Consider the following 24,521-nt stretch of genomic DNA (forward strand, 5'->3'; position numbering starts at 1 on the left):
ATGTGGTGGCGAGTGCTCTTCCGCAGCACCGCTACAGCAGGAAAGGCTGACGTACGCGCATGATTTTAAAAAAAGAGAGAGAAAAAAACCTGCCTCTGCAGTGGTGGCCACTTTTCGAAAGATTCGAGGTGACATTCGTACAATCGGGAGATTAGGTCCAAATTCTGGAGTCTCCCGGACAATTCGGGAGAGTTGGCAGGTATGCTCTGGGCAACCGACAAAAGATCTCGAAGGCCTTACTTTTGCGAACTACATGTGTCATAGGTACCATTTACGAACTGCGAATAGACCTCGAAGGCCACGCTTTTGCTCGTGGGAACCTGAAAATCTTCATGGGCGTCATGTGCAGAGTTCAGGGTGCGATCATTATGCAGGAATGAAAAAAAATCTAATTTCGATGATAAATTTAAGGTGCAGGCACTTGAATATCGGGCTGCTAAGCAGAATTGGATTGGATTAAAGCAGGCCAGTGTTGCCTGGACGCAGCGCGTGATCAGGATGCAGAGTGGGAGGGGCTTTCCCAGAACAGTACAGACATTTGAAATTCGCACTGAAATCGGATGAGGCGCTTGCTTGAAATTTCACAGGATTTCTCTGATCTTAGCTATGTTTCAATTATATACAGTCATCGTCGAATTTTTCGGACTGCTTAGGGACCGCGAAATCATCCGAAAAAGTGAATTCATGCTTTTTTATTCCGCTCAAGCGGTCAAATCACTACAGCCATGTCCGACATAGTTTTAATGCCTCCCAGTACACTTACAATATTTATTCAAATCTAGGCTGATAGTTTTTTCGGAATTTCTTTGTATCAAACTCTAGGGTCGGCTTAGATTCGAGGATTTTGAAAAATGCGCCATTTTTCATCGAGAAAAGTGTTGCAAAACTAGCGCCACCTAGACAGTATTGTAGCCGTTAGTAGCCGAGCCAACACCTGGCTTAAGTACGCACGCGAGGCCGCCATTTTTATCTTTGTGGCGAGTGTTGAGGCAAGCCGTTCGTCAGTTCAAGTCTCGCTTTGAGTGGGCTGTGTGTGGCGTAGCTCAATGGCGCCAAACGAGCGTAGTCATTATAGTGCGGTGTATAAAAGGAAAGTTGTGCTAGCCACGGAGTCGTCCTCCAACGTTCAAGCCGGGCGGGACTTTGGAGTGGACGAAAAGAATGTTCGTCGCTGGAGGGGCCAAGGGGAGAAGCACTTCGCGTGCGCTGAAATGGACACCGACCTCGCCGTGATACCGGGTGGTATGACGGGCCAATTGCAGCCACTTGATGTTTGCATCAACAAGCCGTTCAAGGATCGCCTGCGGGGATTATACACTGACTGGTTAAGCACCGAGGACCACCAGCCGATGCCCACGGGGCGCATCAAGCGGGCATCACTGTCTCAGTTGGCAGGCTGGGTGGCTGCAGCGTGGGACGACATCCCAGGAACTTTGATCGTGCGCTCTTTCAAGAAGTGCGGCATATCAAATGCGCTTGATGGCACCGAGGATTGCGCACTGTTTGAGGACAGCGACAAAGAGATCAGCGACGATGACTCGGAATGAGTGCGGCATCTTGATGATGAACCAACTGCTCCGTTTCATCTTCATATTTTCAATAAATGTTTTCTCTTTGTGAATTTTACCCGGCCTACATTCGAGGTAAGTTTTTTTTTTTTTTTTTCGGGCTTCGGACTTTAGGGGGTCAGCTTAGAATTGGGGTCGGCCTAGATTCGAGTAATTACGGTACAAGGCATTTTGGTGCGCACCAAGGCTCTTGTGAATACATGCAGTACCTGCCACAAACCCCGCGTAACTACGTGCCAACCGCCCAGTGCAAACTTGTGTCTCGTGATGAGTGGCGTCGATACCAGGAAAATACGAAAAAAATTATGGCTTTCTCACATGACGCGGAACACAAAGGCTGTGGCGGAAGAGCAGACGACTCGTCTATAGAGCTGTGCGAATAGCAAAATTTTGGGTGCGAAGCGAATTCGAATAATAAAGATTGAGTGCGAATCGAATCGAATAATTTCGAATAATTTTCGAATATTTCTCAAACATTTTTCGAATAATTCGAAGTGAAATTACAGAAAAAGTTGCAGAGAATCCCTAAGTATGTTCTTGTGAGATAGCAACATGAAAGTGTTTCTTTTCGCTAGGTTGATGAAGCGCTGGTGGGGTCATATTTCATAGTTGTCTTTCTTATCAAGAATGAGGCAATGTAGAGGCCGAATTGTATTTATGTACATGATTTGGTGCAACCAAAGTGTTTCCGACAACACTTTACACGTGATAGGCAGAGATGCCATTTCCTCAGCCTCTCCTTCTCTTTCAACTTCTGTGGAAGGCCAACTGATGTGGCAGACAAGGGTGTGCTCCCTTCAAATCCGGAGTTCCAAATCTGCCTCGTAGACGTCGATATATAAGAACATCTGAAATTTTGGATGCTAAAAAGCTTCGGCGTCCGATTTTTCAGACTTCCTGCCCAAATGTCAGGTCCAAAACAGTATTAATTAAGCCCCCAACTCTGCCACATCTTTCATCTCCATATTGGAACCAGCGTTTTCTTGAGTTAATACATTTGCGACCGTAGCGGAGCTTGAAAGGCAGCTTTGCCGCAATACGGGGGTGTGATGAGGTGAAGCATATTGAAAATCTAGGGACCACTTCCAAACGGACGTTGACTGTCTCTTGGCTAAGTTCAACCGTAACGGATTTTGAAAGGCAGCTTTGCCGCAATACGGGGTTGTGAGGAGGTGAAGCATATTGAAAATCTAGGGACCACTTCCAAACGGACGTTGACTGTCTCTTGGCTAAGTTCAACCGTAACGGACTTTGAAAGGCAGCTTTGCCGCAATACGGGGATGTGATGAGGTGAAGCATATTGAAAATCTAGGGACCACTTCCAACCGGACTTCGTCTCTTCGCTAAGTTCGACCGTAACGGAGCTTGAAAGGCGGCTTTGCCGCAATACGAGAGTGTTATGAGGTGAAGCATATTGAAAATCTGAAGGGGTCACTTTCAACCGGACGTTGACTGCATTTGTCTTTGGGAAATTCGAATAGTTCGAATAGTAAAATTTCAGTGCGAATCGAATCGAATAGCAAACACTATTCGAAAAATATTCGAAATTTCGAATATTCGCACACCCCTACTCGTCTAGCTTTCCCCGATGTGTGTGCACGCGTAAACGATGCGCTGCTGTACTAAAATCTCTGCCAACACAGCATTTGCTGCTGTGTGAAGCCGATCATTTCTAGTTATGTGCAGCACGTCACATAGTAGGCTGACACCGTCACTGCCGGGGTGCCACGATGTGGCACAGGTGGTGGCTCAATTAATGCTCTTTTGGACCTGAAATTTGGGCAGGAAGTCCGAAAAATCGGAAGCCGAAGCTTTTTAGCATCCAAAATTTTAGATGTTCTTATATATCGACGTCTACGAGGCAGATTTGGAACTCCGGATTTGAAGGGAGCACACCCTTGTCCGCCACATCAGTTGGGATTCCACAGAAGATGAGAGAGGAGGAGAGGCCAAGGAAATGGCATCGTTGCCTATGACGTGTAAAGTGTTGTTGGCAACACTTGGGTTGCACCAAATCATGTACATGAATAGAATTCGGCCTCTACATTGCCTCATTCTTGATAAGACAACTATGAAACACCACCCTGCCAGTGCTTCATCAACCTAGCGAAAAGAAACACTTTCATGTTGCTATCTCATAAGAACATGCTTAGGAATCCTCTCTCTTGTTTTCTGCAGTTTCGCTTCGAAGTATTTGAAAAATATTCTAGAAATATTAAAAAAATATTTGATTCGATTCGTACTCACACTTCAATATTCCAATTCACTTCGCACCCAAAATTTTGCTACTCGCACAGCTCTAATAATAATGCTAACATCCTCACGACATTTCAGTTGGCATAAAAAAATCCATGTGCCAGAAAACAAAACGTACTGATCAACAACTGACTACAATCAGGGCTCGTTCTATGGGTTTTTGTCATTCAAACTACCGTATTTACTCGAATCTAGGCCGGCCCCGATTCTAAGCCGACCCCCGAAATTCGCAAGACCAGAAAAGTAAAAAAAACTATTCATTGTACTCGAATCTAAGCCGATCCCCCCACTTTTGCACATCGTTTTTTCGAAAAAAACATCGGCTTAGATTCGAGTAAATACGGTATATTTCCATGATTTGACATCATCCTCCAGAGTCACTTCTGCTATAAACAGCAGAAAAATCGCTTACAGATGCAACAGAATTGTGCAAAAAACGTCATTTGTGAGAGGGTCTCCCTACAGGGTCATCTGTCATCTTCACAAACAAACGAAGCGAACTGCTATCTTTAAGTTGCTGTTAAAAATCGCCACCACTCGGGAAAAAAACTACGCAGGAAACAAACATTAGTGCTGACAGAATGTGTTAGATGGCGCAACTAGTTGATAGGAGCGCTGGTATTTTGAAATTCTACCTCGGCACGTTCAAGTCACCTGTGGCCCATGATCGATGAGCACAGTAACAAAAGAGTTAAAAGTAAAAGCAAAACACAGAAGTTCAAAAATTTTGTGTCGGCACTCCTTTAATCGCATCCACAAGCATCAGTACTGTTTCTTTCTGCAACATTGCTGGTTCCCAATGTATCACAGAATGTCGTATATGTGAACAATTTAGCTCGTTAGCTGCCTGAACTCTGCTTAGGTAAGCAATGAAAAAACATGGCTGACCGTTAAGTGAAACAGTGCTGCTTAGAGAAGACAGGTAGGGGTCCGGGTAGGAACTCAGTATGAACAAAAAAAAAGCACTGAGCAAGAAAACACAAAGACTACTGGCAGTAATACGAGAAATAAAAAGAATACAGCACGGCTAAGGATCTGTTTGAGCTGGTGGCTAGGGTGCCCGCATGTTCTCCTTTTCCCCTACTCTGTAAGGGTACGAACACACTGGCGGCGCGGCACTCTCCCGCCTGCCGCTCACCGCTCGCTCGATGCCGCTTTTCTCTCTCTCTCTCGCGGAGCGTCAAAATCTTCCTCCCGCCGACTCTATCGCTCGGGGACCTATTTTCGCCGCTACCGCCGGCTGCCGCGCAAGCAAACCACCAATCAGCGCCTGCTTTACCTCCTCTTCCTTCTCACACGGGCTGTCGTCATAGCAACCAGACCATGTTCTCCTCACCCGCGCAGCTCCTCTCCGTCTTTCTAGAAGAAATCGCGAGCCGGCAGCAAGCCGGCGGGTGCACGCTCCTCGACATGCCCGTTCTTGTATCGTGATTCTCGCGCCGGCAATGTGGACAGCGTGTTGCTGCTTGCCACGCGGAGGCGCCGACGGGCGGGACGCCGCCGCGGCATGCTTCCCGCCAGTGTGCACGTACCTTAAACGACAACTTAAGACACTTACTGGCTGTGCCCCATGGCTGGATTCGCAGTTTTTGTGGGGGAACATATTACAGTAGAATCTCGTTACAACGAACTTCGCGGGACCGCCGAATTCAATTCGTTATTCTGAAATATCGTAGTACTGAAAAATGATGTCGGTAATGTAACACAACAGCGAAAATAACTTACCTTTGCAGGAGGCGCACGTGTTGGGACGTAAACAATGAACTAAAACACTGGGCACCGAGTGGAAACAATTTACTGCTTAAAAAAGTCAGTTATCTTCTTCTGGCGAGTAGAAAGCAGGCGCTGGTGCATGTATGCCTCCACGTCCGCAACCTTCCTAAGGATGTCTTCGGTAAACATCCTTGCAGCACCCGAGGTACGATCGGGTCTTCTCAAGGAACACCACAACATCCGAGCTGGAAATAGTCTCTTCTGTTGTCCCAGACTCTGCATCTCCAGCGTCGTCTTCGTCACTGCTACAGCAATCTTGCTCACACACTTTACTCACGATTTCTTCACAGGTGAGCTCTGCGGACGTAGCCGCTGCGCAGTCACTGTCTACGTAATCCTCGAAGGTTACCGCAGCGTCTACCGGGAGCTTCTCAGTAAGCTCATTCCAAAGCTCTGGGTCGAGCTCCGCTTCATCATCGCAGCCTGTGGCGTAGGCTCACAGTCTTGCGGCGCAAGTGAAGTCTCGAGAAGACCTGCCTTTTGCCAGCAGTTGCTAATGGTGCTTGCCTTGACGTTCCACCACGACCCTGTCAGCATTTCTGCGGCTTGACAGATGTTGACCTCCGTGGGCAGTTTCAGTCGTATGTTAATGAGAAGGCGCTGCACAAGTCGCTTCCGAAATTCGGCCTTCACACATTTTATTCTGCTCTGGTCTAAAGGTTGGAGCAAAGACGTACAATTCGGGGGCAGAAATTCAAGCTGCACATTGCTCAAACGCACGTTCACCATATGTGCCGAGCAGTTATCGAGGATTAGAAGAACCTTCTTTTGTTTCTTCTTCACTGTGTTGTCGAACTGCAGCAGCCACTGCGTGAACATTCCCGCGTCATCCACGCTTTCTTATTTGCCCGACAGTCGCAAGGCAACGAGACGTTTTTCAAGCAGCGAGGCTTGGCAGACTTGCCAATAACAAGAGGGTCGAGTTTTTCCGTGCCTGTGGCGTTGCAGCAGAAGAGCACTGACACGCGAAGACTCATTTTTTTTCCACCCTTGCATTTTTCGCCTTTAAAGTTCATTGTCTTATCAGGTAACAGCTGATAAAAGCACGCCGTTTCATCGGCATTGAAAACGTCGTCTGGACTGAACGACTCGACGATTTCCTGAAAGCGCTCGTTCCACCAAGCAATCACACTTTCAGCATCGGCCGCCTTTTTTTCCCCGCATGCGACTTGCCACATGATGCCATTCCTTTGCCGGAATCGATAGAGCCATCCGGCACTTGCGTCGAAGCCGGAGGTGCCCAAAGCGACCGCGAACTGTCGCGCCTTTTCTTGGAATAATAGGGCCTGATAAGGGCACACCGTGTTGTCTGACATCCTTAAACCATGTGAGGACGGCGTCGTCGACGGTTTGATAGTTGCCCAGCCGCAAGCGTTTTCTTGAGGGAGCCAGCTGTGATTCTCAATGTAATTTCACAATCTTATCCCGATCCTTCAGTATCGTTGCCACTGTAGATGGCGTGATATCACGCTCCCTGCATGTGTCCACTTGCTTTTTTCCAGCATTCAGCTCCATCAGAATGTCCACTTTTTCCTTGAGCGAAAACTGGCGTCGCTTCTTTTTAATGCTGGGGCCAGGAGAACTCATTGCCAGAAAAGCGACCGCACAACACGATCTCAACTTCGCAGCTCCAAACGATAGCAACTGGAAACGTGGTGAGAACAGCGGCAACAGCGGGACTAAGCCTACAACGTTGTTTGATTTGGTTTGACCAGTTTGACCGGTTGGTGACGCTCGTGTTGATGTCAACGCTGCTGGGGCTGCACTCGTTGAAGCGGGTTTCTCGGCGCACATCTGCTGCAGATGATGATAGTGTAAGCTGGCAATATAGGCATTTTGGCGGGGATTTCAAAAAAAATATCGTTAATCTGAAAATTCCGTTAATCTGATGTTCGTAGTAACGAGATTTTACTGTAAATGGGACATGCATAATCTGGTTTTGTATAATCAATGTTTTAATGTGCTGTCTAACAGATCTCTTGAGACTGAACTAAATTGTTAAACTTAGGGTGTTGCAAACTGGGTCACATATAATCGAACATGACCATGCGGGCTTTTTAATGTTTGCTCAAACAAGCAGCATAACCAGCCTGTTGCCAGAGCACCGAAGCAAAGGCCAGGTGTAAAGAACTTAAGAATGCCAAAAACTTGAAGCTACATTGTTGGCATGTCAGACTTGAAAGTTTTTGCCATCACTTTCTACTCCACGAGGCCAACAGCCCTCATGTGCTCAGCATCAGCTGGATGACGTCTACCAGCAAATTCTTAGCTGCTACCCTCTCACAAAAAAAATGTTCTCAGAGCCAGTCATGAGACTGTAGAAAGTCAAACCTTGCTACCACCATCCACAGTCAAACCCAAACATATCAAACTCCAAGGAGATTGCAACATAGTTTGATAGATGATTTGATAGAGTAAAGTGGAACCCAATTATGCTTCCCCCAATTTTGCAACATCCGAAGATTTATGTTGGATTAGTACATGTTCCGGCAAACTTCCCACAGACAGTGCATTAAAAATGTCAATAATACCATCACAAATTACTACGCACACAAGCACTTTCATAAAACTACCCACGCAAAGCCGCAAACCTAACAGCAGGCCCATTAGACGTGCAACCATCTTATTAGTTTTTGTCCTTGCACTTTTTTCCTCCCCCTCATCATGTTGTTGAAGATTATTCCAGATACCACAATGACCTAGCAAAACAATTACCATACGCAACACAGGTAGAGGGAATGGCAACAAATGTGAGGGCCAGGCAGGGTACTTTCACACAATCAGTTCCACAAAATTTAGAGTCACACATCACATCATTAATCAAAATGCAACTGCAACAAAGTGATTGCGGCTCTAATGTTCCACTGGCTACCGCGAACGCAGTGCCGCTTCTCACCGTGCAACTCCTTTTACCTCATAGACAGCACAAAATAGAACGGGGATGGATAATAATATACATACACCAATTTTCAGGACTAATTATGGCGCACATGAGAGCATCGGACTACGTGACTACGTACAGCAAAGTGATCGACTCCCTAATCCAGCTTCAAGGCTCTTCCGCTAGGCTACGCGACATACCAGTTTCTTGTTACTTTTAAACACGATTTAAAAATATAAATCCTACTCACAACGCGAAAAGGATGCTGGAATCTGTCACTATATTTAACGGTCTTTTCATTTTAATTGCACGTTCTGGCCACTTGTCAGTCCCTTTAGGCACTGAATGTAAAACCGGTATGTGTTAACGAGGTTTTACTGTAAATGCACAGTACAGTGCTATACTTTTACATGAGATTTTCAAGGAAATGCTACAACTGTAGTAAGACATACAGCCACTCACTCACCAGTGACAATCTCGCCCAAGGCCTCGTGTAGCGTGCGTGCAGGAGCGGCCACCATTAGTCCCTCAGCCTGTGGGGGTGCTGCCCCAAAAGAACCCAGAAGGGAGGCCCCACCACAGCTGCTCGCCACGGCTGCCGCTGCTCCTGCTGCTGCCGCACACACCATACCACTGCAGGCATCCTTGGCACACGGGACGGCCCCCGCAGCGGCAGCCAGAGGTAACTGCTGCTTGCCACCACTTGCCTTGGCCTAGAGAAAGCAAATTATGACCATCACAATCAGGATTAGTACAGTATCAGTCCCAATAAATGAACCCTAACATTATGATCATACTGCCTTCCTTACAACCAGAAGAAAATTTCTTCAAGGTGCCAGTGCACAACAGCCCACTCACACAGTAACTAGATCAATGTGAAAACATCGGAAACCATCCTACTGTCAGTAGATGCTCCCGCAGTTACTTGTTCCACTGTAGAACCTTTGTCCCAAAGCATTTCAACCGAGTCAACACTTATTTTCCCAGCAGCACGAATACTTCCAGCGTACTGGTCATTGCCATATTCTCGCTCACCCTATACACACAGTCTCATGGTAATCTTACTTTTTTTTTTTCGCCCTAAATCCTAAGGAGGCGCGTATGTTTATCGCCTGAAGTCAACAAAATAACTGAACTGAAAGCATAATCGAGAAGGTAAGCTACACAGATCACATTAAAGCCTCTATTTTCTTCACCCGTATTACAAATTTGATAAAAACACGAATAATAGCGAATCATCTGGTATAACAAAAATAAAATTTGTCTCACCAATATCAGTGCGATAGACGTATCTTTCTTGTCTGATAATCTCATAATAAAGAGGTTTGAATGCAAACCTCCCACTTCACTCAAAGGGGTCATGAACCACTTCTCGCGCTTGGTGTGAAAAACAACTTGGAATGAGTTGGACGCCCCTCAGGAATATACAGCTGAAAGAATTTTTCGAAAAGCTAAAGTAGGACCGCAGATATAGCAATTGCTATATTTACCTGACGCATTCCCTCTCAACTGACTTCATTCCGAAGAAAAGGGCAGAGCCGGTCAAGGTGCCCCGCCCAGTGCATTACATCACCTCGCTTCAATGTTGTGTGGTTTCCTTTCCTCGTAACTTGGGAGTGCTGACGGCTGCTGATCCCACTAGGGGGAGCTGATCCACTGATCACCACTAGGGGAGAGCTGGATGGCCCTTCGAGCACGGCGCGACCACTCGTTTGCTGTTGGCGGGCCAGGGTTTCTTTTCCTTATTTTGAAACAATGCCTTCCTACAGCGCTGCAAACTGCTCAAGCTGACTAGGAAGGTCTTCAAGGAAGACGTTTCACGAGAAGGTACCCTGAAATCGTATCAAGGTTTACTCATTTTACTAGGAAATAAATAGTGGGGTATGATCGGTTGGTAGTGGGAATCGCCTGCATTTTGTGAGCTCCCCTAAATCATGAAATCGAAGGGCAGGCCGAATGTAATCCTTTGCAAACCCCGACAGATTAACGTGACTAGTGAAATGAGTACGCAGGCGACAAAGCTTTGTTTGATCAGCCACATCAATTTCAAGAGCTTAAAGGACCAGTAAACAAGCACTGACTTTTTTTTTACATCTTCCAAACAAGCTCGCCAATTTGTGCACACAGCCGCGGTGACCACATTTTGCTAATATTACAGGGCTGTGCGTCGCGCAGACGCTTCATTTCGAAAATCAATTCCCGCGCCCCTCTCAAGCGCCTGTCCGATCCACCTCGTATGCAAAGTGACGTAGTCTTACCCATGGGCAACACTGTGTTGCACCGACTTCATCAATAGGTCCTCTGCACTACGAAACGGTGCCATGGCCTTGCGATGATGCGGTTTTAACCACGCATTTCTTCACCGCACCGCTATGACATGAGCGACACGAGGAGGAAGCCTTGCTCAGTCGTTGGCTGCATGCTGATGATGTAATCGCTGACGTTCTGTCACGTTGCCGTAGTGGGCATAGCCACGACAGTGGGCTACTCCTACCCCTCTTGGCTACCGAGAAGGCTGGGAAGGCCGAGCGAGAAACCTCAACCAGCCGAAGCGGGTTGTTCTATACCCTGTAACTTCCTTATTACAGCACTTATTCGCAAAATTCTTGCGGCAGCATGATCGTACAAGTGCACAGTTGTTGCCTCATCATACATTTTGGACTGCGGGGTTGTTCACTGGCCTTTTAAATATGGCAGCCATGACGTATTTCCAGCTCCCACTATTTAATCTAGCACTTCCAGTTCCCAAAAGCATTGCCTTTTAACGCGATAGCGTTAGAGAGCTCGTGTCGCAGAAATTCCGCCGTCGGCGTCGGGACCGTTGGTTGTGAGCGAAAAATCGAGAAAGAAGCAAATAAAATAAAGAATAAAGTTTTCGGTCCCATTGAGGATCGAACCCGGGCCGTTCGCGTGGCAAGCAGGTGTCCTACCACAAAGCCACAATGTTTTTTTTTTCTTTATTGACAAAGCCACGATGTTACTTGCAGCTGCTTCGGAAAAAAACGCTACATAAATGCCATGTAGTGGAAGGAGTCTCCTTGACGAATTTTGTTCGACAGGTGTCACGACGAAAACGAGCCCATTCGGTGATTTGTAGGCGCATTTGGGAGGCCATCAAACTACGTCGAAAAAGGCCGGGATAGTGCAGCCATCGCCGCTAAAAACACACACGAACTTTCAAACAGCTCTAAAAATGGACAACTATGTCCATCTAGTGGAAAACATATCAAGCCAATGCCGCCTTTCCAGAGGAGGCGTTGATCAAGCAAACAGCAAACGCTAGATAACGTGCTGCCATCTGTGAGGCATTGTGAGACTCTTCATGGCGTCCGAAATGGCAAGCGCGCGGCGTGTATCTTGGAGGCCATGCGACTCTTGCTTTAGTTCAAAAACCTGTAGGTAGCATTCTCGCGCGCGTGCGTGTGTGTGTCTGTGCGTGTGTGTGTAACAATACACATTAATAAGTATGCACTTAGTGGTTGAAGGGGCTGATTTCGCTATTGATTTCGCTATCCGGCCCCTGGCTGATTTCACCAGGGGCCGGATTTCGCTATTGCGTTCAACTCTTAAAGGCGAAGCTTAAGGGTCCCCCAATTTTTAGATTGATAGCTGTCAATCAGAGGAAATCAACACTGTGATTCGAGTTAGTGGACCATTAAGGCTAACATCAAAAACTATGTGACAATATTTTCTTTAAAAATCAAATGCAGTAGACTCTCAGTAAACTGAAATCTCTTGAACAAAACAGCTGCCTCTGATATGATTGGGTTCATACTTGTATTCTATCTCTCGGTAAACAGAACTTCGGTTAAATGGAACATATTTTCCTGGTCCCTTCAGGTTCTGTTTAATGAGAGTCCACTGTAGATGCTAGCACGAGTATGTCCCCACTGGGGCCACATTTTCTGTGCTACATGGTTACACTGAAGCTTTAGATGCCACTGAGACCTATTTATTGCAGGTTCTTCGAGCTCCTTCAGACCTCGAGAAAACATATGATGTATGGCCGGCCTTGTCTTCCACTTTAGTTCGTATTACATGACTAAAATAAGAAAGTTTCGTTACTCTTGCTCCAAAAAAAAACTCAGGAGTGATCTCTCCTATCACCAATATTTACTACTACTACTACTGTTGCATTTCTGCATACTGGAAGTTGGTTACCTTGGTTCCAACAATTTTCACTCCAATATCCCAGTTTTCGAGGTTCCGATTGTCGAGTACATATTCTGTGTACATGTTAAAAAAGAATGGTCAAAGAACACTGCCTTGCCCAACTCCTTTTTAACCCTTTCAGCCCTGGATTTTTTATTTTGTTCAGGGAATCTTTTTATGCGTGTTTTCCTAATAGTTATGACGTCAGAAGACCAAAAACGAAAAACTGAGCCAGTGGTGCAAGTATTAATGGATTTACAGACATGACGTCAAATTAGGTCATCAGGGCTCAGCGGTTGCGAAATGAGAAAAATTGCATCTTTTTTCCTGCTAATCACTAGAGTACACAATATGTGAACCACGTCTCATTTTTCAGTGTGATACTCATTGAAACAGCTTCGGTACGTCGATCCGAAAATGGCGCTTACTCGCCTCAGCTGACCCGCCTCGCCGTCACCCATGACTTCGGTCAAGCTTCTTCTTCTTTGCGGCTCCCAGCTCCGCAAGCATGTCACAATTTTGATGTCAATCGCAGTGGGGATGATTGAAGAAGTATTCCCCCAAGAATCGACAGTCTTGGTTTCATTTCCAAGGTGCTAGGGCAAGTTTTGTGTGATGGTGTCAATTGACACCGCCAGGGCCGAAAGGGTTAAGCCTTCAACCAATCTGCATGACGAATATTTGTCTTAAATACATGCTTCTTGTCCTGTTTAGAAGTGCCTTACAATTATTAGGTGTTCAGGAATACCCTTCTTCCCATTGTGGGCACAGAGCCTGGAGTGGTAAACGGAATAAAAATTCTTGCTATAATTGATGAAGCAAAAATACAAAGGCTTCTAGTATTTCTTGCAGGTTTCCATCAACCATATCACATTTGCAAAGAGTTCTCTCGTACTGCTCCCTTTCCTGGAATGTGCTTGCTTTGTTGCCATCATACTCTCTCTAGTTCTTCGAAATACTCTCAGTAGTAAATTCTAACACAGTCAAATCCACTTGTAACGAGTACGATCTATTGGTTATAATGACCATATTTCGGTGCATTTACCATTTTCCCATGTTTCCCATTGAAACTGCATCCACATGTAATGAACATTTTTTGAAGCGTGCTACTTTTACAATGAATGCTTCAGACACTGTCGCGGTAAAAATATGGAAAATACGAAGTGAAAAAAAAAATCAAAACAGGCCTTCTAAAGCATAAGAAAGGCGCCCGTTGCGTGTGCCCCGCCCCAGTTCAATCGCAACGAAGATGTTTTATCTCAGCGAGCGCCGCACGCAGGTTTCGGACGCCACAAGCAAGGTAGCTCACTTTACAGGCATTTCTGCCGGGGCAGAATGGCGACGAGGAAAAAAAAAAAGGAGGCAGCATGAATCCTGGCAAGCGAACTTCGCGCGGCAACGTTTTGTGACGCCGTTCTCTACAGCTACGACCTCTTATGTGTGCCTCAGAACGCAGCCGTAAATGCAAGAAGCGATAACCGCTGGATAACTTTTTGTTGCATAAAAGTTAAGTGCGCCCCTCAACTCGTCGATGCCATAATGTGCCACGAGAAGTCTTTCGTCTTTTTGGTTACTGCAGACACCGGTCAATCACCGGATCCAACTTCCATGTGACTGCGCGCTGATGCCTTCACGGATGAGCATCAGAAAAGAGCAAAGGCGAGGTGGCGACCGCCAATGAACACTACATTATGACTTATCGCCGACGATTCCCTGCCACAGTAAACGTCTGCAGCTATCTGCTAGGCTGCGCGTGTGGCTTAACGCTATTACAAGAACACTGCACGCCTTTAATAGGCGACACCCAATGCGCCGCGCTGCCGCTCTTAACTTGATCGCTGCTGTACCGTGTGAGACCGCTTTTAAGTGCGCGTCGCTTTGTAGAAACGAAAACACCTCGCTGTTGCAGAGTTGAGCGTCGAGGCCATCGAGTAGAATTCGATGTTCTGACAGCAAGCCTTATGCACGCTTTTATTAGGCGAAAACCTAAATATGCCACGCCTTGTCACACAGGACTACCATGAGCATCGCATAGATGAATGCAATGCGCATCGCTTTCAGAAAGCTCATCCTCTTCACGTTTAAGGCAATGGTTCCACAGTCCGATCATTATTTCAGGACGATTTCTTTTGTGCAGCGGGATTGACAGAGATGCCTTCCAGCCTACTGGCCATTCTGCTGCCTTCCAAATTTCTTGGCATAGCTTAGCGAAGAACTTGATCCATCAGTTATTACCTTTAGTGTCCCTGTAGAGAACGATGACTGAGTGCATGGCCACTGTGCTGCCTAAGCCACACAGTGCCTCAAAGTCATGCATCACTTGCCTTGTCAAGATGCCTCTTGGCAGCAGCAGGTAGTAGTGTAGGCGCTGTAGCGGATGAGGAGGAGGGCAGGGCAGTGATCTCTGCACCGGTCGAGGAAGGGGGTGCGACCGCTGAAGAGGAGGAGAGGGCAGCATTGCGCAGGTTCAGCTCTTCCACCACATCCTCCGTCGATGCAGCCGCAGCCAGGTGCTGGTGGTGTTGGGCAGACAGCACGATCTGGGCATGAGCCTTTTCCTGCACGCACGGCCCACACGGACAACAGACATGCAGCCCACTGCTCGTCTCCACCCCATTATGACCCATCCCGAGAAGGGAGGCAAACACTGGCACAGAGCCCTCCTGCTACTATAACCTCGAGGCATGCTCAGTCACACACACACACACACACACACACACACAGACCTGTAGCACACTCAAAAAAAAAAAAAAAAAGCTTGCAAGATTTCACCTTCTTTGAGGAGCAACTAAGCTGTTGTCGAAAGCCAGTTACAGGAAAAATAAAACCAGACCAAATGATTCAACACCTGCGCAAATTTCGGCAGAAGTGAGCAGAACCAACCAACTTTGCTATCTCATAGATGTCAAAATCTGCAGTAAAATGGTTGCTACTAACTAGCAACACCTGCAAGCTATCTCAAGCAAGCTAAAAAAAATTAACTTGGTTGCCAATACATCACCTTGATGCAACAGTGTGATTCTGAGGTGCGTTATCTATACCGGAAGATTCAGAATACAATGCACTGTACAGTGTGTTTCACACGTTTGTTTCGTGCTAAATCGGTATGGTCAGGCAAATGATTTCTTACATGCATATAAAGCACAAGCACATTTCCACACACATACACAAGAGAGCAAAGAAGAAAAAAAAAAACGGCTATCAAATCTCCTAGTACAAATGGCGTCATTTACACAACTGCAAACAGCAACAAGACAACAGAGGCATGCATACCATGCATCAAACAAAAAAACACACATCTCGGAGCTGGCTGCTAGGTTTGCATGACACTCCCTGGAGCGGTGCTTAACTCAAAAACATGCAGTCAGCTACTTTACTCAAAACCATGCAGTAACTTGCACCTTTCCCACAGGGATAAGGTTAATGGTATTAAATGTTAATGTACCTTGATGACATGCTTTATGGAGTCAATGCCACACATCCAGATTAATTTTGATATGCCAGTACAACGGTAGAAAGCTACTTGGAAAGTTGCATTTAAACATGAAAACTGTGTGTGAGCTAACAATTTGCCAATATTTTGGATGTTCTACAAGCTCAAAACCTGCCAGTATCAGGAAATTGATCACCCGGTGAAATAACCTGAGCCACTCTGGAGGATGAGCATAAGGATGCTTTGAACTGGATGCTGAGTGTAAGGATGCACAACACCACAGTACAGGAAGTACTAGCTTTTAAGCAGATGACCCTATCGCAATTCCATACCTTGAGCCCTTCCATTTTTGATAGTGGACAACACGCTGTGCGACTTTTTTGTGCACAAATTATGGGTTTTACCGAAAGAAGAAATCGAGCTGTTGGTAATAAATTACGTGTGTGTTAGCAATTCTGCTATGTATTGGCCAATTATCAAAATCGTTAAACATACTTTATTTTCCCATCTAGTAGTAACTGCCAATAGACATTTCCACGTTATTAACCAAAAATCTATCATTCTGGCACTTGCAAAGATTCTTATTTTAGCTAGCATCTATCAATAGACCAAATAAGTGTGCGTGTTTCTTTTTTATTCCTTTTTTTTTTGCTCTTCTACTTACACAAAGAGAGCAAGTGTGCCTTTAATCTCAAGCCCAGTTGCCAACTGCTCGCACAGCCCGAGCAGGCACTGCAGGTTTGATGACAGGACAGCCCACAACAGAATCTCGACATGGCGAGCATTAGTGTCAAGCATGTGATAACAGCGAGTCTCTTGCCATTTGCCATAGCAAGAAACGAAAAGCTGCCACCTAAAATGTTGCAAATTCTGGTCTATAATTGCTGCCAACTGGTTCACAACTACTTTGCACGTTGCTGTCAGTAAGTTTTGTGTACACAAGTAGGACGCTATTTATTGGTCACTTAATATATTATTATGACTTCCAACTGGGCCAGTTGGGAGAGCTGACAAATCCGATCCCCCAGTTACCCTCGTTAAATGCCCATTATCTAACCAAACTATGAAGAAATAATTTATATGCAAGTTTTAATTTTTTTTTTTAAATAGTAGTCTGCATATCGTTGATGGTGAATATGAATATATTTTCGTAGAAATACACTCACTGTAGATAGCCCCAACAAAGGATGCAGTCTTAGCACATCAGATGATTGCACATTCCGAGCTTGGTCGCAAGCCTGTCCTTTGTGTGCCAACTGAGATACTACGGCGCCCACGGAGAGCAAGCTTTAGTGGCTGAACTGTGGAATTGCTGCAACTTTTATATTTTACAGGCTAACCAGTGTAATGTTTGAGGACTGCCTGATATCATCAAACATGTTTGAACAAAGGTGCTTCCTCCCAACTCAAAGCTGCAAATTTGTTGTTAAGGTTAACGAGTTATTCCAAACAGTAGATGGACAAAAGTATGCACTTCGTGGGCATGAATAAAGTACAATAATTTTTCTTAAATGCAAATATCAGATCCACCTGGCAGCATAAGAACTGCCTTGCTGCCTTGTTTGTACATAACATCCCCCCCCCCCTTTTTCCCCCCATCTCCCAAGTGAGTTTTGTAATTACAAAATAGATCAGATTTTCAGTGCCTTCTACTGATAGTGCTTGCAGGGCAAATATTTCTGACTATTCACAGCACCGTGTCAATCCAGCTGATCCTGGCTTTTCGGGCTAAACAGCACCATACAAAGGCAACAGGAACAAGGACCCTGGTGCCTTCTCCACTTGGTAAGCACTCCCAGTATTTGCCGTAAGTTGAACAGTGGAGCGACAATTCTTAGTTCTATGCACTATTCCATCAATTTACAAAGCTACCGATAACATAAGTACAAGGACACAACGAAACAAAAACTGGGAAAGCAAAGCTTCTGCGAAGTTATGAAGCTGTGAATTTCCATAATAAGCGTTTGGAAAAGAAGCTTAACAAAAGTGGGACTATGGGTGTCTACCAAAGGAATCTACAGAGATATCATGACAAGACAGGCTCGTAGGCTAAATTTACAATTCAGCGCAAATGACTAGGGGAGCGTGAATGTTCCAAAATTTCGATTAATGAGTCTCAAGGTGTCCTATATGACTGGTCTTCGAATTGAATAGCCCGTAATCATAACTTCGAATAAAAATCTTCATAACCTCTAGTGTGCAAAATCACGCATAAAATTAAAGCAAAACTATGATAACCTCTATCCTCATGACAAAAGATATAAAATTAAAGACGGAATGTACAGTGCAGCATGTTAATGTATCACTCGAGGTGCCAGACCATCCTCTGAACTGCTGTCATTTGCACCCTCTAAAGAATTCTGGGTATGCCAACTAGCTGCCTGTTTGTTTTGAGAACTCCTCTTGAACTTCTCAAGCACTTCATGGCATGCAATGTAACGACAGGAACTTGCCAACTTCTCTAATACAGTAAAAGCTTGTTAATTCGACCCTCATTAATTCGGAAAATTCGGATGTGTTCCCTAGTACCGGCCAGTATATGCATTGTTCAATGGCATCAAACTCTCGTTAATCTGGTAACATTTGGCCGCAACCCAGTTAATTCGGATGATCCTCGAAGTTCGCTGAGCGCGAAGCGCTGCACGGGTGTGATGCAAGCGGGTGAAAGACGGCGTTCGCTGACAACCAAAACGAGGCGGTGCAGCCCGCATTGCTATCCTTGACCAGTTAGTGACCACAGTTTTGTCCACATGCGGGTCCAGCACTCGGTAGCTTCGTTTTAACTTGATGTAATGCACATGCAATGTCACAGAACTCAAACATGGCGGAAGCTGCTGAAGATGAAGAGCTTTCAGTTGCCGGCCATTTTACCTGCGAAAGAACTATCGCCACGTGCGATTGGTGGTGGTAGCGGTACGTGATGAGCTAGGGGTGCAGAGCATGTTTCAGGCTAATTAAACACAGAGTCTGGCGTTATGGTTGCATTGAGAACAACGTCGCAGGACGACAAAAATTGCGGCTTTTACACTGCCCTTATGCAAAATAAGTACAGGATTTACGTATTCATCAAGAAACTGAAAGTGTATTAATGTAACAGACATTTGTTTATTGTTTTCTTGATACTTTCGATAATATGGCACTCCGTTAATTCATACATTTTCTCTGGTCCCATGAAATCCAAATTAACAAGCATTTACTGTAGTACCATACACATGATGTTGAATAATAAACGTGTGAATGACTGTTGATATGAAATTTGTGTTCTATGGAATTCACTCCTGGCGCTATTTGATTCCCATTTGGTTGGGCCTCAAACCTCCTATTCACACATCCCTACAGAACAAATATAGGCTAAATGGAAGCAACACAAGTGCCGCTATTTGATTTCCTCAGTCACGTGTTACCTGTGCTATAGAACAACATTATATTCATAAAGGTGTCAGTCTTGGCTTAAGCTGTTTCCTTTTCCTTTCCTCATCTCTTTTCTATGTGTGCGCAGACAAGCTCACACTTTGTCTCCTGAAGCAACCAATCCTTTTGAATGTGCTCAACGTCATCAATAGTCTTATGACATAGTGGAGACCGCAACAGCTTCATAGCCTGCATAAGTTAGTGGAGTAAGCAGTAAACAGACTTCAGACGAGGGCACAAGTTGTGAACCAGGCGACCAAGATCCAAATTAGCCGACCATTGGTAGCAGCAGTGATGGAACGAGGGTTAGTTTCATGGCAGAATGTTATTTGAAGCTTTCATTCTGGTGAGTATAAGTGTGTGATGCAGTGAGTGAGGCAAGTTCGCTTTTAAAGTCGCAGCCTGCCATGAACATATATCGGTAGAGGGCTCGCAAGAACGCCAACCTCTGCCTGCTGCCAGCTGAATGCGGTGTGCGCCTGGCAAGCACATGCAGGGGCGCCATCTTCGTTGGGCATCATGTCCTCGGAACCCTGGAGTGAAGCACAGACCAAGGCGAAATTGATACCAGGACAGTGTTCCTGTGCTAGGCACATCAGCTCATGATACAAAGTTGCTGTTGGTCGCATGTGCCGTTTGTAGCGTCTCCGAGTAACAGAGTTGTGATGGTAACGCGGCTATAAAGTTGTCTCCCAGCAGCAGTTTCAAAGGTACCTTGCTTACATGGTGTGCTTTCTTGCTCAGCAATAAAGGACACCATGGCAAAGACGTGCAAGACCATGCAACATTGCTCACATGCATCGCAGCCACAGCAAACAAAATATATCTGCCATGCACACACATTCACTTCAATGCATCTCAGACTACAGCTGAGCCCGCCTATAAAGAGCCCCACTTGAAGAGGCCTGGCAAAGTTTACCCAAGGGCAGCACTTATTCCTTAGGTCTTCTCTCTCTTCATTAGAGAGATAAGAGCAAAAAAAAGCTACGCTAATGCACAGAATTTAATGTGGAAGTCTAGCAAATGCACAGCCACCCTGAACACTTTATTTTGACACCTCTCGATACCCTATTTAATTCACCCAGTGAAAATGTGCAGTCAACAGCACCAAGGCATTGAACCGCCAAAAGGAAGCTAAGAGATTTCCAAATTGGTCCAACTTGTTAACAGTGCCAGTGCCATGTTTACACTTTCTATATGGCCTCATTTTACTTCCATACACTTATATAGTAATGCACTATCTCGTATGTATACTGCATGCATATACATAGGTTGTGCCACTTGACAGGACAAACTGTGAGGCTTGAAGCGGTCGGTATGCTAGTAACGTTGCCCCACCAATGCGCACGTGCATTTAGGCTTCCTTTAAATTTCGAGGACCCCCCCCCCGTTCACACCGATGCGGTCCATATCAATGAGACGAAAACAAACGGGTTCCTTCATACTTGCACATTTATGCAGAGTCCATTGTATGCACCACAATTTTCATATTGAAAATACGTTAACGCACTTGAGTTTAGCGGCCACAAAAGTTGTCCATAAGTTAGTCACTTAACAAGGGTCAAAACAACCAGGCGCGGCTGTATTTGAGTACTGTTAGAAGCCATGCTCTATAAAGTCCACACCCTTAACAAGGAAAAAAAATAGACCATATAACTTAGCTTAGTCGGCCTATGTAATTATTGAAACAAAAGTGTGGAAATACACTTGTTTCTCAGCTATGCACACAAACTAGCAGCAAGCTTCCTGCAATGCCCTGGTGGCTATTAATGGCAATAGTTTTGGGAAAACCACCATAAGCAGCTCAGCACCATTGCCACTGTCACTTCAGGGGGCAGACTGGTTGTCTTTCGGACCAAAAAGTGGCACAAAAATACGTTTTTTAAAAATGACAATTTGGTTTCTGCAAGCATTTTTCTGTCTATCTGCAAATTTTCACAATCCAGGATGCGGTAATTTTTTTTTTTGTAATGTCATTCTGACTGCCCAGATTCTTGGTGCCGCCAAAATGCAGCAGCTGCAAAAAATGGGGAGCCTATTTCGAGGCGTCTTTATAATTTGCCAGCACCTGTGTCCGAAGCTCTGCTACAAATTTATGAGCACCTTGTTAAGAAGAGAGCTTCCAAAAATGTGACAACGTAAATGACAGCCTTTGTTCACTTATTTGGGCTTTGGAATCTAAAGAACAGCATGCGTTGCTATTTACGGTTGAAACTGCAGATGCCAATGCACTAATGATGTTCAATTGTGGCAACTTGAGAACCTCATTAGGTATCTTGGTGGAACTCAATTTGAAACCCAGTCTCCTAAGCATCAGGTGGATGAGTGAGAAGGACAGGCACCAAGCGGCTGAGTCTAATCTCAAGCATGCTGCAGCCATGAGTGTCCAGCTGGCACTAAATAAGGGCCACTACAATGCTAGACAGCAGTCACATTATATTTCTAATGTCTATTGGCGACCGCATTGCAAAATATGCACATCCTGATAGTTGTTTCTTGAATAAACTGCGTGTTATTAATTCTTTCCATTTTTCTCAAAATGTAAATTTATGACCCTGTTCAACATTGAGGCCTCAATATCTCGGCAGCTAGGGCAGGTGCAACAAGAATTCTTTTTGAAATGGAAACCTGTATGTGTATAGAATCCAAGTATGGAGCAGAACTTAGAGCACCAAGCCTTTTTAATTAATTACTCATCAAAATTGTAACAGGATGCCAACTGCTTTTCAGCATGGAAAGTTCATTCTGCTGTAAAATAAGTAACAAAGGCAAAAAAAAATTTCTTGCATACTTTCTGTCTTTAGTTATTATAGTCTACGTTGCCATATCTTAAATGTCACTTTTATTTAAGCACTTTTTTTATCGAGGCCTTAGACAATAGGGAAGCGAACTTAAGTTATCTCAGAAACATACTGATTTACAGGAAAAGTAATTTGAAATCAGCAGAAAAAGCTGAACAAGCCTGTGCAGTTTCACCAAGATCACAGAAGAAATAAATAAATAAAAAATGCCTAAGAAGAGTCTGCCCCCTTTAACGATGATGGCACCATTAAACTAGCCCACTTCAAAGAGAACCATTGATGACCGGAAAATGACTTTACCTGAATTCATATAAAACTGAATTGCACAATAATGAAGGTGCTATTTATGGTATCTCTATGGCAAAGCACATAAGGTCAAGCCATATCACAGTGCAGCAGCTGCTAGACATGGCTTTTAAGAGCAGAGAAGTTGAGCTAATGTTGGTGGGGGCTAGTAGGCAGTTGAGATCCTTTTTCAGGAAGAGTGGCTTTTAACCCTTTAAAGGGACACTAAAGGCAAATAACAATTTATGTCACAGTGTAAGGTCAATGTGTGAGAACGTCTAAAACGTCAATATTATCAACAGTAGTGCTCTACTAATCAAGAAATTAAGGTAAATGTAGGACATGATGGGCGCCACAAGTGGGACATTTTGGAAATGATCCCGATGATGTCAAGAGTCCAGAGTACAATTAACCACTAGTAATCAAACTAGTTGCGATAAAAAAAGAACCTTCCCTGCATCAGAAGACGTAATAAAATGCTGCTTGTTTGTTTCTGTTTGATTCATGGAAAAAAAGCCCTCTTGGCGTTACCATGGGGAACGGCGCGAGTGGTTCAACAGTTCCGTTTTCGCCGAGCTGCGCGTCTCAGTGGTAGTTTCGGTATCGCGTACTGCTGCATGTGCTTAGCTCTCGCTATTTTGGCACTGTTGATACTCTACTGCTGCTGCTGGCCAAGCTAAGCTTTGGTAAAGTGATCTATACAGTTTCGGAGTGGCCCGTGGCTGCATCTTGGCAAGGTTGACAGTCGCTGTTGCGCAAGAAACCGCAGCTTTGGCAGCCGGGAACAAAAGGTGGGCAACGTTGGGCACGGCAACTGCTACGTCAGAAGGCCTGTTCAGGCGGGTGATTTAAAGTGCACTAACACTGTGCGGACCACTAAAACATTATTTTCTTTCAAAATAATCATTTCCTTGGCACGAAACAAGCACTACGAGGTTTCTGGAACGCTATTTCAACAATCAACGTCGACTTAATACTTGCCTTTAGTGTCCCTTTAAGGACGAAAGACAAGCTGAGCTGGTCAAGCACATACGGTGGAACCCAGATTTGGGACTTTTACGGGACGACGCAAAACCGTCATTTAATCCGGGCATCGTATAATCGAAAAACAGACTACAGGCAGTGACACTCAGCCTTGCCCAAAAAATGGGTACAGATCGCCTGAATATGCTTGCGGCACAACCCTGCACTTCTCCAAGGAAGGTAGATTAAATTATTTTTGAAAATGACAGCTAAGCACTTAATTGAAGGAGGTGTGAGCGAATCTTTATTCTCAACTTTAAAAAAAATCTAATCCAACGCGCATCTTCTTTCCGATAAATCGAGCCCGAAAACTGCCTACGCATAAAACCGAAACCGTGTTGGCAACAACCTCGTCAGAAGAGTCAGGTACATTGTCATCACCATCACATAATGGAGATGGAGCACATTGTGTTTCGAGTTCACATAACGTGCTTTCGTGTGTGACTGAGCCCTGCGCACTGTATTTGTTTCCTTGTGAAGTGCAGTTGGTGATGTGCTGCTCTTATTATGAAAAGTTATTGTGCACGCTGAAGACAGCTGCGACGCGTCCTGTTTGCGGGCTCAAGGCCTGCGACTGAGTACAGCAAACAAAGGGACGAGATCTTCAGCTGTACTATGCCGACCAGAAAAAGTTTTCACAGGCCTAAAACGTGAAAATATCCGGATTTCAAAGACGAGCTTGCCGAATAGCTGAAGCTACTCGTGTGGCTAGAGCTTGTCTAGGTAATGGCCCTGCATACGCACGCAATCAAGGCAACCTTAAAGCCAGGAAAACTGGATCACAGAAGCAGATGAACTGCAATATATAAATAAATTTTCCATTCTAAGAAGACATACTGTACCAGTCTCACTTTTTTTTCTAATCGTAAACCTAGGAGCACGCAAGTTTTTATTCTGCACCAGCGAATATTTCGCTGGCGCTAGATTGTAGTGAAAAA

General features: G+C 45.0%; 1 protein-coding gene across 6 annotated transcripts in view; it reads right to left on the reverse strand.

Annotated features, from left to right (window-relative positions):
* Positions 1–24,521, reverse strand: part of LOC119391221 (ankyrin repeat and KH domain-containing protein 1) — a 204,064-nt gene that overhangs the window by 111,779 nt on the left and 67,764 nt on the right. For 5 of the 6 annotated variants that reach the window (XM_049414348.1, XM_049414346.1, XM_049414353.1 and 2 more), the window contains exons 13-15: positions 19,921–20,007; positions 14,955–15,188; positions 8,945–9,191 (exon numbers count right to left, since the gene is read on the reverse strand). In XM_049414348.1, coding sequence (XP_049270305.1) covers positions 8,945–9,191; positions 14,955–15,188; positions 19,921–20,007 — 568 coding nt within the window. The remainder of the gene's footprint in view (positions 1–8,944; positions 9,192–14,954; positions 15,189–19,920; positions 20,008–24,521) is intronic. The other variant, XM_037658948.2, reaches the window with a different exon arrangement.

This window comes from Rhipicephalus sanguineus, chromosome 1, assembly GCF_013339695.2.
Source record: "Rhipicephalus sanguineus isolate Rsan-2018 chromosome 1, BIME_Rsan_1.4, whole genome shotgun sequence".
NCBI lineage: Eukaryota > Metazoa > Arthropoda > Arachnida > Ixodida > Ixodidae > Rhipicephalus > Rhipicephalus sanguineus.